Consider the following 19743-nt stretch of genomic DNA (forward strand, 5'->3'; position numbering starts at 1 on the left):
CAAGGTGTTAGTCTTATGTACAGCAATAAACAGAGGATTTTAGCCTTAGACATTAAAAAAACAAAAACCCAAGCAGCTGTATGCTAGAATGACAGCCATTTTCCATACTTCACCAATGACAGTTTTAAGATGCATTATTCCATGCCAAGAAAGATTGCCAACATGTAATTTTTTTCCCCTTGTGGGAGAAAGGGATGTGTGTATCTGGTGGTAGAGGCAGAAGGAAATATGAAAGGCAGCTACTTCAATACTGCTCGTTCGCAAAATATGATTTTGGAAGGGCAGTGTTCATTAACTCTCTGCATCTGATGGTGACCCATTTACTTCCTACATATGGTGAGAATGCTTTACTCTATCAAGCTGCCAAAATAACCATCAGCTGACATGTAGATTTTTAAACATCAATATTTAGTTATCTGGCAACTAACATTTGATGACATCTAATTTTATGCAGGAAAAAAACTTTAAGATATTTATTCTGAATGCTTCTTAAATATTTTGTTCTATTGTTTCCAACTTGAACTGCTAAAACATGGTTTTACAAAATTAGAACTGTGTAGATATCTCAGTGGAATACTAGTAAATAAAATGGTCCATCAGCTTCCCTCTTCTGCAAAATAAGGAAAAAATGCATTATATGATGTGTCTAAGTTTCTTCCATTACAAACCTCAAAATTGCCCCTGAAAGGACCTCTGAATGACCTTCCATCCAATCCAGATGAAATGTAACGGATGTGAGGATAGCCCGCCATGTCTGGAACCTAGTCAAATAGCAGTTAAAATAGTTAAAGCTACTCAGAACTACTTGAACTAAAATATAGACATTTTTTTCTCCTTTCCTCTATCAAAATTGCTGGCTTCAATGTTGCCCATAAGAAGTTGCTGATAAAACTAATAAAATGTCCAATGGCCAGATGGTATGACCACCACTGCATGTATGATCACCTTTGTGCTGTGTCTTGCAAATAAGTTAACAAAACTGGATTTATTGATGCTTATACATTTGACACCCACATTTACAGGTATACAAATAAAAGTTGGGGATGGAGGAGCAAGGAAGAAAATATATATCCATAAAAAGGATATTGTATACCATTTAAGAACACAAAGAGGACTGTATGTTACAGCTTAAGGCTGTGGGTGTAGCTCTGCACATTTAATATACATAACTAAACAAATGCTGTATTCATGAGAAACTACAGAGATCAAATGATGTACTTGGTATACTGCTTCTGCTCAACTTTGATATACTTATCCACTGAATTTCTCATAGCTTAAAATTATACACTCACTAAAGTCCAAAGGCTACATCTTTTCACAAGTTTGGATGGGTGATCAGCTGTTACATGATTCTTTTCAGTTTGGATTATTTTTCTCCAAGTGATATTAAAAGATTAACATTTCAACTTCTTACCTATTTCCAGAGATATAATCTAACTAAACCAAAGAACTGTGCTATTTCTTTTTAAAACTACATGCTTTATGTAAAATTCAGTGATGAAATGCTTTGAGGAAAGAGGAAAGGTGACTGCAATCCATTCTGGAGAGTAACATACACGAAAGAAATATTGAGTGATCATTGTTTTTCTGACCTCAGAAACTCTTCTAGGAATTCTGCATAGAAACAATAATTAAACGAAAGGAGCAAGGCTTAGCTCAAGAATCTTAACTGGCTCTCCTTTCCTAAACACTCTTAGCTACATAACAAGCTCTTGTTTTGGGTTGTTTTGGGGGATTTTTTAAAATTTAGCTTTCTGTAAGAAAGGATCCCAGTTCTATACTCTTGTGATATGTTAGGCTATTACAGCAGCTTACATCTTGTCTCTGACCTTGTGTTTGACTGGAACAGCAAATACATAGCACTGATATTCCAAAAGGGCAGTATTCCACTTTGCTTAAGATTAAGTTACTTGCTTAGAAATTACAGCAAAATGCACTTAGAAAAAAAGTATTGTGAAACCTTGATCTTTACTAATGGTAGCAATAATCACTCATGACACTTTAAATAGACTGCTCTATTTGCAAAGCATATACCAAAACTAGAGAAATCCCTAAAGTCAAACATTGTTTTAGGACTTGGCTCATTTAAATATTTTTTTCTCAGCAAACTATATAAAAGTTCCTTGTGCTCTTAAGTCACTCTGCCCTCAACTGTCTCAGGTACAGACTGTACCTGAATATACCACCACTGTAATAATTTCTTATATACTGCCTGAAAGCCCGAAAGCTTAAAAAAATAAACATCATGTACTTGTAGATTGCCACCTGCAGTGACTTACTTCTGTTTTAGTAGCATTAATTGTGTAGCATTAACATAGTTTGGGGCTCAAAGAACAGCTTTATTAGAGGCTGGATACTTCAGTGTCGATTCTTGCATCCACAAAGGGTTATTTCTAACTAAATCTGGTTTTTAGATTTGTTCTATTGCTGTTAGTTTTATAATTAGTAGGCTATTTAATCAACTTTGTCCTAGAAACTATTTAGCAGACTGAAATACAAATATTATATTTTTTAATTTGTTCCATTAAAATTAGGGGAGGATTGCCCCCAACTAAAAGGTCACTTGGGAAATTAAGCAACAGCAGACAGACTATGTATAACACTGCTGCCCGCCAATATTTAACAAACAAATTTTATACCATTTTTACATGGTACTTGCATACAGAACTACCAACTATTGAGAAACAGAACAGAATTATAAAAAAAATAATTCACCTAAGATTTGGGTTATATATTCTTCACTGAATGTATTCTTTTAGGAACTGAACTTTTATTAGAGACACTTTTACAGTGTACCTTGAAAGGTGTAGGGCTATATTTGATTGACACTTGTTTAAGGCTGGGGTTTTGTAGTACAGGTACAAGATCCTTTATCTGCAATCCTTGGGAGCAGGAATATTTCAGTTTTTGGATTTTTTTTTTTTTAGTTTTCAGAATGATAACATTAAGTCAGAAAAAGACAGACCATAAGATCATAAAATTGTTACCAAACTTTTTTTTAATTTCAAAATAAGGCAAATATTACACTTCAAAACACAAACTTGCCTGTACTTTCCAGCCTTCTAACATTTTCTGCTTTTTACTGTGACCCTGGAGTCTATAGCTCTCCACTTTCCAGCCTTCTGATCTGAATTGCACAGAGATCAAGAAAAAGCATGTACCTACATCTGTTTCAGAATGTGTCATATCGGGTCATCAGGTAAATTAACTACTTCAAGGTTCGCTTCAAATTTCAGTTTTCTGAGTTTTTCAGTTTTTAGATAAAGCATCTTGTGCCTATATGGCTTTTTCTCCACTTTTTTTTCTGTTCTATTCTTTTCAGTCTTGTTAAGAAAGTAGGGTCTCTATGGATTAAGCGGTTTTAAGGCTTTTTTTTTTTTTTAACTAAAATTGCACCTGTTTATGTTGTATTTAGTGGCAAGGAGATATTAGCAAAAAATGGATTGTTGATTTGATTTACCTATATTTGTTAAACGTTCTCTACCCTGGTATGAACATTAATGTTCTTCCTTGCAAATTGTGCATCTGCATTTCCATTTTAATGGAAGATTAGGTTCTTACCTGGATAATAATCTTTCTAATCTAATTTGAGATTTATGAGTCATGTTATTAGTGCAATCTAAAAAAAGATACACTTTAGTACAATACGAGGATGCTATAGGAGGTACATGGCAAAACCGATCGAGAGGGGTAAGTACAACAGAGGTGAACTAGTTGTTGGAAAAGAGATGCTGTGAGGCAGAGATCGTCTTACAGTGCAATTTAGAGAAAATATAATCCAGCACAGTACTAGAATGCTACAGAAGGTGCATTACAAAGCTTTTTAAGAAGAAATATAATACAACAGAGTGAGCTAATAATGTTTGAAGAGCAATGCTATGAGATAGAGACTGTCTGTTATAGTTCAATGTCAAGTGGCTGATTGTGCATATGGTGCCATAGAGGTAGTAAGGTGATATTTGGGTGCAAGTGTCAAATTTTCTTGGGTGTGTATGGTGGAGTCTGTATGTTAGGTGATCAATCCATGCTTGTGAACTGTTAACAGAAGGATGTCAATCACATCTTTCAGCTCCTTCTCTTTTACCAGTGGAGTATAGTGCCCTCTTCAGCTTGTACCAAAGAAATCTTCATAGTAACATAAGAGAGGAGAGACACAGGGAACATCTCTGAAAATATCATATATTTCTGTTCTGCTCTGTAACTCATGAAAAAGGACAGTAATCATAGAAACATGATGGCAGATAAAGGCAAATGACCCATCCAGTCTGCCCATCTACAACCTCCTCCTTTCCCTAAGAGATCCCACAAGTTTGTCCCATGCCATCTTGAATTCAGATACAGTCTTCATTGCCACCACCTACCTCAGGAGACTATGCCACGCATCTACCACCGTTTTTGTAAAGTATTTTCTTACATTATTCCTGAGCCTATCACCTCAACTTCACCCTATGCCCTCTCCTTTTGGAGTTTAACTTTATTTGTAAAAGACTCACCTCCTGTACATTTACACCACGGAGATATTTAAACATCTCCATCATATCCCCTCTCTTCCATCTTTCCTCCAGAGTATACATATTAAGGTCTTTAAGTCTGTCCCCATACGATTTATGATAGACACTAACCAATTTGTATTAACCCTCTGACCAACTCCATCCCATTTATATCTTTTTGAAGGTGTGGTCTCCAAATGGGGCCTCACCAGAGACTTATACAATGGTATTATCACCTCCTTTTTCCTACAAGCCATTCCTCTCCTTCTACACCCAAGTATCTTCCTGGCTTTGACCACCAAATCCTGCTCTTCTTTCGTACACAGAAGTACTTTGCCTCCTATATAGCACAGTTACTTACCGTAATAGGTGTTATCTGGGGACAGCAGGCAGATATTCTCACAGATGGGCGACGTCATCCACAGAGCCCAGTACAGACAGTGCTAAAGTGTACTGTCACTTTAAGCTTTAGAAAGCTTTAAGACTGCGCACACTGCACATGCACAAGTGCCTTCCTGCCCAACACTGTCTCGTGAGGTCATCCGTTCTATGCCCAAGTGAAAGAAGCCAACTAGGGGAGGTGGGTGGGATGTGATAATATCTATCTGCTATCCCTGAATAACACCTATTATGGTAAGTAACTGCTTTATCCTTGGACAAGCAGGCAACTTTTTCTCACAGATGTGACTTCCTAGCTTAACTAAAAGGGGATGGAGGGAGAGTTGGTCTCCAAGGAAAAAGAAATGTTTAGTGCCATGCCTTAAAAGCAGATATATTGTCTGATATGAGTTGGAGGAGAGCAAGGGTGAAAGATAAGGACTCAATACCACCAATGTTTATGGAGATTGTGAAAAAGAAGCTGCTTTCAGAGCGGCAGGTGAATTTGAGCTTAGAAGAGAGAGACGTTAAAAAAAAAAAAATCTAAGAAGAAACATTAGATTGGATTCAGGAAAGCAGCACTTAGATCAAAAAAGCTAGTTGAAGCCATGTGTGTCCTAGGTTGAGACAAATGGGAAACGAAAGGGAAAAATGTCAAAGCAATAAAAACGTGGTTCCCACTGATAGAATAATGTTGTAGGAAGAAACAGGAAAGAAAACATAGGAAGGAGAGAAACTACATAACTATGGACGGGAGAATGTGGAATAAGTTGGAAAGGAAGAGTAAGGCCATATGTCAGCAGTACTTCCCCTGAGAGCTGTCAGAGTTCTGGTATGTCTTAAGTGAATAGACATGTTTGTTCAGGAAAAGACTTTAGGATAGCATATTATAACAGTTCATAGACCTCAATGGTGTAACTGTGTGAAAATCAAGTTTCAATACACACAGTATATTATACACCAAGAATCGTCATCGGTTGATAATTTTTTTTCCAAAGTGCTTAAAGTGCAATCTCTATAAATAAATTTAGTAAATATAAGTACTCATCTTAATGTGCAAGAAAACGGAACTTGGGGGTATGTACTTCCGATATACAGCTATGTTTCGCCAGATGGCTGTATCAAGGATTCCCCCTTTAAGTCGGCTGGAGCTATGTCTCCCGGGTTTCAAAGTTCATGAGATGCGATTGGAGTTGAATATACGATTGGAGTTGAAATAGAGCAAGAGGAAAACGTACACAATGGAAGCTAACTCCAGAATGGCTTCTAGCACTAGATAGAAGAAGAGCAACCTGGAATGTGAACTTTGGACTTTAGGAACAAAATCCAGGACTACCTCTGAGCCAAATTTGTTCAATGAAGGCAATATGAAAAGCAAAGATAGGAGGCTCAGGAGAACTAGAAATGGAAATGAATGTATGTTGGTTTGAATTAAATTTGCTTCTTAGAGGTTTGTTAGAAGCAAGAAAAAGGTTAGGGTCACCAAGAAATGGAAGAATGATGGTGGCTAGGCAGCAGTAGAATGTGATAAACAACCATGCAACTACAGTGTGAAATGGTTGATGAGAATCTGGGTTAATCCGAATTGGAGGAAACAGGTTGGCATTATTAATTTCTCAAAAGTAGAAGATGTAAAGATTGGTGGTGGAACGGAAAGTACAATAGCTCAGTGGGAAAGTGGAAACTTGTTAACAGAAGCATTCTGTAGGCCTTCTAGCAGTAAGAAAATAGAATACTATGCACAACAAAATCAAACAAAGCAGTCGTTGGAGCTTCTATGCACAACAAAATCAAATGAAGTAGTCGGAACTTTAAAAAAACAAACAAACAAAAAAAACCCCACACTGAATAAAATGAAGTGACAATATCCAGAGCCTCAAGAAGCCACAGTGGGAAACAAACCCAGAAATCCCAGATGCCAAAACAAGCACCTCAATCGCTGGGCACTCGTACACTCCCAGTGAATGGAATGTTAAGCTATATGGTAGAGGATACTTCGGAAAAAATAATCAATGAAATTTGAAACTAAAAAGAGTTAATACAACTCACTACAGGGATAGAAACAGGCAATCGAAAAAGCTCATACTGTACAAGTTGCCATTTTTTTTATTCCATAGAAAGTAGCAAAAATGCAGGCTATATTGCAAGGCGTTATAGCAGGATAGAAAAAAAATAATTGCTCTATAAGTAATAATATAAATATAGAATGAGATGAGAAACTTAATAGCAGAAATTCTCAGTTGGAAGTATTGGAGTAGGAATACTGGATAGGTTAGGAGTAGGCAATTCCAGTCCTCGAGAGTCGGAGCCAGGTCAGGTTTTCAGGATATCCACAATGAATATGTATGAGATGATTTGCACGCACTGCCTCCTTGAGATGCAAATCTATCTCATGCATATTCATTGCGGATATCCTGAAAACCTGACCTGGCTCCGGCTCTTGAGGACCAGAATTGCCTACCCCTGGGATAGGTAATACCAAACAAGTATGAAGAAAGTGGTATGTACCCAAGTGGGTAGGCCAAGGTTTATAAGAGGTCTAGAAATCACAAAGCAAAACCATAGAGGAAAACAAGGTGGCCCTGTAAAAGCATAAGATCATCATTAATAGCATGTGTTAGTGGCCTCCTCCTCCCCTACAGTCACTTCCAGTCCTCTAAGTTCTTTAGAATAAAGAAATAGTTGGAGTGGGGGGTTGTGTGGCGGTGGGAGGGAGTGGGCATCTTTCCTGCTGCCAAGGGGGGGGGTCGCTTTACGGCAGCAGGAGGGAGTGGGTATCTCTCTCACTGCCGGGGGGAAGGGGTTGCTTGGTGGCGAGAGTGGACATCTCTCCCACTCCGGGGGTGGGGGGCATTATTAGTGTTGGATGATTATGCAATGTGGCAGGGGAGAGCGGGCATCTCTCCTGACAAACTTCAATTTAGGTTGTGTTTTTGTTGGGTTTTTTTTTTAGTTATTTTAATTTGTGTGTGTGTGTGTGTGGGGAAGGGGGGGGTTAGCAGTGTCAGGTGATTGTGCAATGTGGCAGAAGAGAGTGGACATCTCTCCTGCCAATCTTCAATTTGTTTTTTATTTTTTTAATTTGCATGGGGGGTGGTCTGAGCTGTCAAACCTTACTTTCCTGTCAGTGCCTGAGTCAATCAGGACAAGTGGGTTGTGTACCTATCCTCGCCATACAGGCTTATAGGAAGACAAATATTCAGAGTTGTACGCTCCTCCCCTTTCACCTCAGCATTGCCTCCCAGAGAATCAGTTAGAACAGCAGACAGCAACATCTGGAAGGAAGAGAACAAGGGGAGGGGAACGGATAAACTCCCAAGCAGTCTATTCTGCTCAGAACTAGAGAGCTGCACGGGAACGGGGATGACGGGAATCCCGCGGGACCCGCGGGTTCCCCCTTTGGGTCACGGGGATCCCGTGGGGACGCCCCCTAGGGTCGCGGGGATCCCGTGGGGACGCCCCCTAGGGTCGCGGGGTTCCTGCGGGGTTGGATCGCAGTGCACTCGAGCCGCGAGGGTAGTCTCCTTCTCCTTACCTGCCCTGTCGCAGCACACAGCCGAACGGAAATCTTCCCGATGTCAGCGCTGACGTCGGAGGGAGGGCTTAAGCAAAGCCCTCCTTCCTCTGACGTCAGCGCTGACATCAGGAAGACTTCCGGTCGGTTGTGTGCGGCAGGGCAGGTAGGGAGAAGGCAATGGCGAACGAAAGAGGGGGGAGGGGGCGAACCGCCCCGAAGAATGTGCACAGCCGGTCAGGTCCCCCGATCGACCGACAACAGGCCCGGCCGACAAACCTCCCTGCCCTGTAGCCGCGAATCTAAATTACCTCTTACAGCAGCTTCACTACTCCAGCTGCTGTAAGAAGGTAATTTAGATTCGCGGCTACAGGATAGAGAGATTTGTCCGACCGGGCCTGTTCTGTTGTTGGTCCGGTGCAAAAGCGCCACAAAGGTGGAGGCAGGGAGGGAGGAAAGGTGGAGTGGAGAAGAAAAGACGCTTAAGGGGGGAGAAGGCCGCTGAAAGCACTGGGGAAGACAAAGGGGTGGAAAAGAACGCTGAAAGGACATGGGGTAAACGGGAGGAAGGGGGGGGAAGGACCCTGAAAGCACTGGGGAAGACAAAGGGGTGGAGAATGCCACTGAAAGGACATGGGGAAGACAGAGGGGGGAGAAGGCCGCTGAAAGGACATGGGGAAGACAGAGGGGGGAGAAGGCCGCTGAAAGGACATGGGGAAGGCAGAGGGGGGAGACAGGACATGGGGAAGATGGTGGGGGAGAAGGACACTGAAAGGAAATGGGGAAGAGGGAATGGGAAGAAGACGCTGGCAGGGAAGAAGACAGAGGTGCCAGACTATGGGGGGGAGCGGAGGGAAAAAGATGGGTGCCAGACCAATTTGGGAGAGGGGAGAAAGGGAGAGGCACAGTAACAGAGCAAATGGAAGACACAGAGAGAAGAGAGGCAGTGGATGGAAGGAATTGAATGAGAACATGAAGAAAGCAGAAACCAGGCAATAAAGGTAGGAAAAAAATTCTTTTTTTTTTTTTTTTGCTTAAGGATAAAGTAGTATATTAGTTGTGTTGATAAAAATTTATAAACATTAGATGCTCTGGTAGAAACCCGTTTACAAAGTATGTATTCTTCCCAATTAATATTTCCAAATTAATAAAGTCTTTTTGCTTATTTTTAAATGGGTTTCTACCAGAGCCTTTAATTCAGTAGCATAATTAAATGAAATAACTATTTCTGTAGTTTATAGGGACAGGCGGGGACGTAGGGGATTCCTCGCAGGGACGGGCGGGGACGGAGGGGATTCCTCGCGGGGACGGGTGGGAGTCTTCACGGGGACGGGTGGGACTTTGGCGGGGACGGGTGGGATTTCTGTCCCCGCGCAACTCTCTACTCAGAACATGAACCTGAAACGTTCATGAACAATTGCAAACAAGTAATTAAAACAAGAGAATCTGAATAAAGCAGTGCTAAAAGGAGATACAGCATACACTTATGAAGGGGGGCGCTAAAACTAGAAACACCAAGGAAAGGGCAAAACATTCAGGTAGCATATTTCAAAGGGCTGGTCAGAAAGACAGCAATTCAGCATACCAGTACTTGTCAAGGCAGACATCGACGAACTAGCAAGTTCCAGGGTGGGTTCCAGGAATAAAATGTGGATTTACAAGAAAGAAGATTAGCAGAGGTAAGAACCAAATATTTTATTCTTGTACAATCACACTCTATTCTTGGACAAGTGGGACGTAACATAGCAGTCCCAAAGAATCAGGGTAGGGCTGATTAGCCAGTCACCAAAACGGAGGAACCAAAAGCAGTATCCTGGGAAATGAGACGGCTAATATTCACTAGTATTTTAGAACAGTATTTGCCAACAGAGTATTGTGTTTTTTTTGTTGTTCAATTATTTTTATTGAAAATTTTCAGAAATCATAGTACAAGAAAGTGAAACAAAGAACAGGCAGCAACATGTACACATTCTTGCAGGATTATTAAAATACAGACATAAGGGTATGAAAAGAGTACAATGCATGAAGTCTGATAACCAAAGACAACGCATGACAAATGGCAATAACAGCTACTATGAATATTAATCTGTACAGCAATTCAACACTTTACTCCATGTCTTATTGAAAGAAGAAATGGTATTCAAAGTCATAGCGACATTTTTTTCATATTTAGCATAAAGAGAAACAGTATTTCACCATTCATTATAGTTTAGAGCCGTGAAGTCTTTCCAATGAGAAAGTATTATTTTCATCTCTATCAAGAGAAGGGATCTTAACAGTTTATCTTCATATTTATCTAATTTTGAGGACAAAACAGATCCACCCAGAATTATTATACTAAAAGAAAGCTGTTCTTGTATGGATAGAATTTGACAAATAGTAGACCAAATTTCGGCCCAAAATGGTTGCAACAATGTACAATGAAATAACATGATCTAGCGTACCTGTTTGGGCAGAGCAAGACCAACATAAATCTGAACTGTTCAAGGATAGCTTGGATAATTTATACTGAGTCCTGTATGCTTTATGGTATAGAAAGAGAACCATTTGTTTATGAGCAGCAGATTGTAACAAGCTAAATGAATTAAGCCAAACTGATTCCCAGTTGGAGTGAGATATGGAGAAGGAGAGGTCTTTTGTCCACACCTCGTATAAATGCTGAAGGGAAGGAGAATTTGTGTTTCTTTAATAATTTATATCAGGCAGAAGCTTCTCCTTTAAGCCGGAAGAGAGCACTCCAAATAAAATGGATGGGATTTCATTCGATATGAAGTTGTTTTTCATAAAGGATTTAATTGATTGTTGTAATTGAACCCATTGATATAATTGAGTAGGAGGGATATGGAATTTGTCAGCTAATGCTGCAAAGCTCATCCACTCATTTTCATGAAATAATTGAGATATACTCCATAATCCAGTTTTGATCCATGATTTCTATTCAATATGTTTTCCTTGGATTTGTACTTGCGGGTTAAGCCATATGGCAGAAGAAGTAGTAGAATTCCATTGATGATCTGCAAGGACATCAATTTCTTTGATTGCAGTTGCCATAGAAAGTATAATAGGATTATTTCTAACAGATACTGTAGGAGGTATGAATGATATTTGACATAAAAATACCCTATTATAAATTTTGTGTTCCAATTGCAACCAGGCAGGAAGCAGGCAATCATCTGGAGGCAGTAACCATTGGGAACCCTGTCTTCCTAGAAATGCTATGTGATAGTCATACATACTAGGAAAGTTTACTCCTCCGTTGTTTTTTGTATATTTCAACTTCTTTAATGTAATGCGAGGAGCTTTGTTCCATAAAAATTTTGATAGTGAGGATTCCATCTTGGAGTAGGCTTTTAGCGGAAGTAAAAAAGGTATAGATAGGATATATGGAATTTTGGGAGTTAGGACCATTTTAAGAGTACAATCTCCCCCACCATGATAGCTTCAGTGGGGACCATTGTAATGCTGTGGTCCTGATTATGATGAATATGATCCTCAACAAATGAGCTAGTCTCTGCTAAAGTGGTGCCGAAGAAGATTCCTAAGTATTTCAACTTATTCGGTGAATATTTAAGACCATAGTGTGATATGTCTCCACATGGAATAGCAATCAAAGGCATTATTTCTGTCTTTGTGCTATGTAATTTGTACCCGGAAAGACGAGCATAAGAGTTTGTTGTATCAAGAACATGTGGTATTGAGTCCAAAGTAGAGTATATCAGGACATCATCTGCATATGCTGACAATTTGATTGCTAAATCTTCTATTTGTATTCCCACAATGTTTGTGTTAGTCCTTATTGCTATGAGAACGGGTTCTAAGGCTATATTAAATAACAGAGGTGATAACGGGCAGCCCTGTCTTGTCCCTCTCGATGGTTTAAAGGAGGCAGAAAAGACTTCATTAATACAGAGCTTTGTAGATGGATTCAAATAGAGAACTCTGATCATGAAATGAAGGACATGAAATGAAGCTAAGGGGGGGCAAGTTCAGGACTAATATCAGGAAGTTCTGCTTCACACAGAGAGTGGTTGACATCTGGAATACTCTCCCAGGGGAGATTATTGCGGAATCGACAGTCCTAGGCTTCAAAAGCAAACTAGATGCATATCTCCTTGAGAGAGGCATATAAATATATGGTTGGATATAAAATAAATTAATCTACCGTAGCAAGAGGAATATAATAAATCTTCACACAAAAAAATATTCCAATATATACCCACTACTACAGAGTTTTCTTTCCCTGGAAGAAACTGAGGTCTTTTCTCCTTTTATAATTATATACCTATCTCACATTTCACTCCTCTGTAGTAGTGGGTATATATTGGAATATTTTTTTGTGTGAAGATGGATATAAAATAAGCCAGGTGTATACCTAGCAGGGCCTCCGCGTGTGCGGATCGCCGGACTTGATGGACCGAAGGTCTGATCCGGAGATGGCGCTTCTTATGTTCTTGTGATAAAATCTTCCAGAACTCCAAACCATTTAATCACTTTGAAAAGAAAGGACCACTCCACTCGATCAAATGTCTTCTCTGCGTCCAAGGCAATAGCTACTATAGGATCAGGTAAGTGTGCAGCTTGGTGAAGCACATGAGCGAAGAGTCTAGTATTGTCACTGGATATTCTACCTTTCATAAAATCTAATCTAATCTAATCCTTAGGTTTGTATACCGCATCATCTCCACGTTCGTAGAGCTCGACGCGGTTTACAGTAGGAGAAATAGGAAGGAACTACAACAGAGGGTTAGAGGTAAAACCATTTTGATCTCTGTGTATGATTTTAGGTAGAATGTGATTAAGATGATTTGCTAATAGTTTGGCGTAGATTTTGGCATCTACATTGATTAATGATAGAGGTCTATAGTTTTGTACTAGTAGGGGGTCCTTTCCTGGTTTTGGTAAAACTATGGTTAGAGCATCCGTAAATGATCCTCCCGCTGAACCAGTTGCCATTAGATGTGAAAAGTATTCTGTCAAGAAAGGAAAAGGTCATCTAAAAATGCAGTGTAGAATTACCGAGCTCTGGAACAACCTTACATTCCCTCTCCGAAATCCGAGTTCCCTCCAACTCTTCCGAAAACATCTGAAAACTTGGCTTTTCTCAAAAATATAACATCTCCCCCCTCTCTGATACCCTAAATCCTCTATTCCTCCTTACTCTTAATCCACAACCATCCTTTGGAGTTCCATTCTATCTTAATCCTGTAAACCGTGCCGAGCTCCACAATCGTGGAGAAGATGCAGTATACAAACCTAAGGTTTAGTTTAGTTTAATTCCACAGTCAAGTCAGCCAGACCTGGTGATTTATTTTTTGACATGGACAAAAGCGCCATTTCAATTTGAGATGATAGAAGTGGTTCAGTCAAGAAATCCATTTCCTCCTGTGACAAAGTAGGATGTGGCAGGTGCTGAAGAAAAGGGTCAAATAGATCTCTGTCTGGTCTTTCAGAGGAATATAAGTCTGTATAGAACATGTGAAATTGAGCACATTTCAGCAGGAGATGTTAGAGGCACCCGATGTGTCCTTAATAGCCGGAATCCTTGTTTTTTCCGCCCGTAGTTTCAAGTAATTTGCTAGAAGATGTCCACATTTGTTCATACTGGAGTAGTATGAAGCAGATTTCAAGAATATTTCTTTAGCTTATAATCAAATATAATCGAGCTGAATGCTTGATTATATTCAAATTTCAGTTTATGTAGAGCTGTCAATGTATCTTGATTAGTTGTGTCTTGTGAATGGAGTCTTTCTAGTTCCTGCATTCTTTGTTCTAATTGTTATATAGAAGCTCTATCAATCTTATTGGATTTTGCAACACAGGCAATGATGGTGACACAAATATATGCTTTAAAAGCATCCCATGTAGTTTGCCAAGAAGTATCTGAAATTTTATTGCATTCAAACAATTCCATTATATGTGTCAGTGCTCTGTACAAATGATGAATCAGAAAGCAGAAATAAGTTAAATCTCCATAATCCTTTGGGCAAAGGTTTGGTGAGGCCCTTGAAGGTGAAGGTTATGGACGCGTTATCCGACACCAAAATGGATGTATATTCGTCTCTTCAACCATCATAGTTAGTGAGTAACTAGTCGGAAAGTAATCAATTCTAGAGTATGAAGAATATGGTGGTGAGTAAAAGGTATACTCCAGGTCTGTTGGATGTAATAATCTTCGTTTGAGACATAAGGTCTTGTAAACTTGACCATGCTTTAGATTGCCTATATATGGATTGAGATTTCCTATCTAATTTCGCATCTAGGATTTGATTGAAATCTCCACCAAGTATACATGGTGTGTCTCTGATCAATGAGATAACATCTGTTAGAGAGTGAAAAAATGATGGATCGTCATTATTAGGGGTGTATATATTTATAACTGTAAGTGTAGCGGAGTCAATAGTTAAATCAACTTTAATCCATCTGTCTATTGTGTCAGCAGTATGAGATAGAATCATAATATCATGTCGTTTACGTATCAGTGAGATAACTCCATTTTTTTTTTTACCGGCAGCTGGAGAGAAAAGGGTTGGATAGGCCCAAGGAGGATGTATCTTAGCAGATTCGCTAGCTGACAGATGAGATTCCTGAAAAAAAATTATATCTGATCGTATATTTCAATATTTTGTATCATTTGACAGGATTATTAAAACCTTTAACATTCAAAGATAGGCATGTAAATGCTACTTTCATTTAATAACAAAATCTTTCCTAGATACGATTTAGAAATAAATAAATATCTATTGTGATATACCCAGGTGAGCTGCAATACAGTTGGGTAAACATTTGCATATAACCATATTTGAGATGCAATAAATATATAAAAGACATGATAAAATAATACCTTCTCTTTGTAATATTTGTGATGTACAAAGGTGCTCCAGTAAACAGAAGGGCATAATAATCTTAAGAAAGCTGTAAACAGCATGTATATCTTATAAAGAGTATGAAGGTTGTGATGTACTCCGGTGCTCGATAATACAATGGGTATGATACAAAGATATATCTCTTCTATAGATAATACATTAGAAAAACAATAAGGTATCCAGTAGGAATAAAATTAGCTTCTTTCTAGAATTAGACAGAGAAAAGTATCCTCTGGAGTCAGAGCATCACTATCAGGACAAATGCAATAATAATTATCCAGGTTTCTTCAGTAATAGATAGGTAAACATAGAGAGATATATTCAAAGTGATATGACTAATCTCAGATGAGATTAAAAATAGAAACTTCATGTACATTGGGAAGTGAAGTGTAGCATAAAAATGATGGGAGGACAGACCTAGGTGAAATACAGAATAGCCCAAAACTTTGATATGTTCTGGATTAAAGAGGAAAGAGATTAAAAAGGTAGGTAGAATTGAGAATAGAGAATAAAGATCTCCCCTGTTTGTCATTGTAATAGCAGTTAGAGGTAGTAATAGAAGACCATATGAAAGAAACAGCGGAGGACAGATTCTATCAGGGGAGAGAGAATACTGTAGAGAGAAAAGTCTCGAGAAATCTGAACTAGTTGCCTAGAAGATATGAAAAACAAAAACATCAAATATTAGAGTAAGACATGTTGTTAAGAAATGTAGACTGCATGGAGGATAGTCATGAAATTGAGAAGGCAAATACCCACAAATATACATAGGACCTGCAAGAATGGTAAAAGGAATTAGTAAAAACCAGTAAAAACAAACCATGGGTCGGTAAACAGCTAGAAGAAACACAAGACAAAACAGAACAAGCAACAATAATCATTTGCAACAAGTGATTGAAAACTCTATTACAAAGAAAATATAGGAGTGCTAAATCTGAACCAGAATAAGTACAAAACAAATCAGACATGTTAACATTCATGTTTGATTGCTGCACTTAGCTCACATTGGCCCAAGATTTCAAGCCGGTAAGCAAAGCTATGTAGATTATCGATAGACAAGTTTTGTCTATGGCAGTCGGGTGCACAGATTCGATGAAATCAGCTAATTCAGTTGGGTTGGTATAATCTTTTGTTGAATTGTTAAAATGTGACACGCATACGAGCCAGGTAAAGCATGCCATGTTTGGCGCCAATCGCTGTTAACTTGGGCCGAAAGGCAAGGAGTTGTTTCTTCTTTTTTGCGGATTCTTTAGACAAATCTGGAACCAGGAGCAGCTTGTTTCCCTCAAAGATGATCGGTGAGTGAGACTTAGCCTTCTGTAGAAGCATTTGGACCTGTGCTTGGCGAAGTTGTGTAACCACAATCAGTCTCGGGTATCGGTTATGGCGCACCACGTGCTGCGGCACACAGAAGGCTGTATCAAAGTCTAACTTCGATTCAGCAGGGATTTTGAAAAGCTCAGGCAAGAGGGCAGCCAGAAAAATCTGTAAAGTCGCAAGCTTCCCTGCCCTCCGGTAAACCAAGAAGACGAAAACTGTTACACTTGGCCTTGTTATTTGCATGTTCCAGTGCTAATTCCAGTTGGGAGATCCGGGATGTCTTTTTCAGGAGAACTTTTATGGAGTCCTCCGAGGACTGCATTTTCAACTCCAATGTGTCCATTCGTTGCTTGACATTTCCGAACGCCTCTCAGAGTATTAAAGTTTTTATTGATTTATTGATAGTAGTTGCTGGAGCTCTAGCGTCACGAGTCCTATTCCATTGCAGCTCACTAGCGCCCCCCATCAACAGAGTGTTTTAAAACACATGGAGAAATGAACATTTGGTGCAGGCTCTGTGTAGAAGCAACATCCATTTTAGAGGTGTAGTTATCAAGTGGGCTTCCATAAGATGTGTTATTTTATCACTGTCTCATGCCCATTTTATGCACCGAGATCTAGTTGCTGATAATTGGGGTTAACAATAAAATAACTCATCTTAATGATAGCCCACACTAATAACTTCTCCCGTTAGAATGTTTAAAATATCAATGGGCAATAATTGATATTGAACTAGCAATGCAAAAGTTGGTATGTCACAGAATATAAATGTTATGTCTCAGCCATTTTTGGAAACATAAATGTTAATTTTAAGGGGTGTGGTAACATGGCGGGCTGAACTTCTGGCAGCATTTTACCTTGTTGAAGAGAAGCTGGTTCTTTCTTTTGTTATTTGCTAGTTTCTTTGCTTTGTTATGCCACATACTAATCTAAGTGCAAGGAGAATGTGAGGGAACAGCTGTGGCCCACCCAAGCTTCTTCCCCAATCCAGAAACCCTTGATATGTTTGACATTAGAGCTCCACCTCAACATCTGAAAGGCAGGGTCCTGTTTCGACTGCTGACGAGGGAGAATCAAGCTCTTGGGGCCAGACACTTCACTGCCACATCAATCCAGTAAAACCTGGTGAAGGTATGCAAAGAGGTCCAACAGATCTCCTCCAAACAGAATGTTGACAACTCTGCCCAAGAAGAGGAAACGCCTCCGAGACTGCACTGAGAGTGGGGGCTTCTTCCCCACTGCAATGTATGCAAAGGAAATGGTCATGCAAATCCATCTGGAGATGGTTGCTTTGGAAGCTGGTCTACCCCTGTGGGCAGGACCCACCAGGACAAACAGATGGTCAGAGACCCTGCAGTCATTTGTGACCTCCAAGTACCACAACAAGATCCTGTACACATCCAGGAACTGCAGAACCCAGGCCTGCTCTCTCGAACTGGAGGGTGCAAAAGTTGGAAGTCTAACCTCTTGGTTAACATGGAAAGCCGAAACTACCTTAGGCAGGAAGGATGGAACCATAAGCAATGAGTTACTGAAGTCTGTAATCTGGAGGAACATATCCCGGCAAGACAGTGCCTGAAGCTCAGAAACCCTGTGGGCTGATTGTAAGATCCATCAAAGAAGCGCACTCCATTGGCTCATAAGGCAGAAGAGCCAGAGACCGGAGAATGAGGTTAAGATTCCATGTTGGACAAGGCGCCCGAAGAGGGGGCCTCAGTTGGAGAGCACATATCAGAAACTGGATGACTTCCAGATGAAAATCCAAGGAGCTCCTCTGGGGCTGCAGGCTGAGACAGGAGATACTACCAACTGGACCCAAAGGGAAGCCACTGCCAGCCCTTTCACTAAACCGTCCTGAAGGAACTCCAGAATTCTGGGAATGGACGGAATCAAAGGATCCTCCTGTCTCTGAATGCACCAGGCCTGATAACATCTCCAAGGTTTTGTGTAAGCTGCCAGAGTGGACTTCCGCTTGCTGCGGAGAAGGACAGAAATCACTGCCAAAGAGTATCATTTACTAAGGCCATGCACTAAAGAGCCAGTCCATAAGACCAAAGAAATCTGGATCGCAATCAGACCCTGAATGAGCAGACGAGGAAGCTTGAGCCTTGGATCCTGTTGGAGACAAACCAGGTTGGTGTCTTAGCCAATCAGGCACAATGGGCATCACCTGACCTCTGAGACGCAATCTGCCTCAGCAGGCAGCTGTCACAGGCCAAGGAGGGAAGACACAGAAGACCCTCCTGCAGCCAGGGATGAACTAGCACATCCAAGCCCTCGTTTCCCCGCTCATGCTGGCAGCTGAAAAGCAATCTGTTTTCTTGTTGATTGCAGATGCCATGAGATCTAATGTTGGAAGACCCCACTAGTCTACAATGCAATCCAATGCTCCCTGGGACAGGGACGATTCCCCGGGATCCAGAGTCAGCTGAGATAGTCCGCCTGGACGTTGCCCAAGCTGGCTACATGAGACGCGGAGATTGCCAGAGAATGGCGATCTGCCCAGTGGAACATCAGATAGGCCTCTACGCCCAGGGAGGCATTCGGTGCCCCCTTGCCGATTAATATAAGCCACCGCTGTGGCATTGTCAGAGAAGACCTGTACTGCTCGCCCCTGAAGGCATCGCACAAAGCGTAGCAGAGCCAGGTTGATTGTTCGAAGTTCCAGACGATTGATGGACCATCTCTGCTTGGTTGGTGACCACTGCCCCTGCACCGGACTGCAGTGACAAACAGCTCCCCAGCTGAAGAGACTGGCGTCCGTTGTCAGGATCACCCAGTCAGAGATCCACAGGGGAAGACCCCGGACCAATGTCCAGGGACACAACCACCAGGCCTTACTGACCTGAGCCTCCGCTGTCCAGGGGAGGCGCATGTGTAGTGGGTCCCTCTGTGGATTCCAGTGGGAAATGAGTGAGTTCTGCAGAGGGCACTGGCCCAAGGGACCACATCAATTGTCAATACCATGGACCCCAGGACCTGAAAATACTGCCATGCTAAGAAAGCCAGAGCAATCAGCAACACCCCGACGACACCCCAAAGCTTCTCCTGGCATGCCAGAGGCAGGAACACCTTATTCACTCCCATATGGAAGCAAATACCCAAATACTCCAGGTCCTGCATTGGCTCAAGATGGCTTTCAGAAGCTGATCACCCAACCCAGCCACTGTAGCAGCTA

The 19743-nt window shown here is 40.7% G+C and overlaps 1 protein-coding gene across 7 annotated transcripts in view; it reads right to left on the reverse strand.

Annotated features, from left to right (window-relative positions):
* RNF111 (ring finger protein 111) overlaps positions 1-19743 on the reverse strand; it is a 289510-nt gene that overhangs the window by 33520 nt on the left and 236247 nt on the right. For 5 of the 7 annotated variants that reach the window (XM_033920210.1, XM_033920211.1, XM_033920214.1 and 2 more), the window contains one exon: positions 669-761. The exons of the other annotated variants lie outside the window; for them this stretch is intronic. In XM_033920210.1, coding sequence (XP_033776101.1) covers positions 669-761 — 93 coding nt within the window. The remainder of the gene's footprint in view (positions 1-668; positions 762-19743) is intronic. 7 annotated transcript variants of the gene reach the window in all.

The sequence above is a fragment of the Geotrypetes seraphini genome, chromosome 14, assembly GCF_902459505.1.
Source record: "Geotrypetes seraphini chromosome 14, aGeoSer1.1, whole genome shotgun sequence".
In the NCBI taxonomy this organism is placed as follows: Eukaryota; Metazoa; Chordata; class Amphibia; order Gymnophiona; family Dermophiidae; genus Geotrypetes; species Geotrypetes seraphini.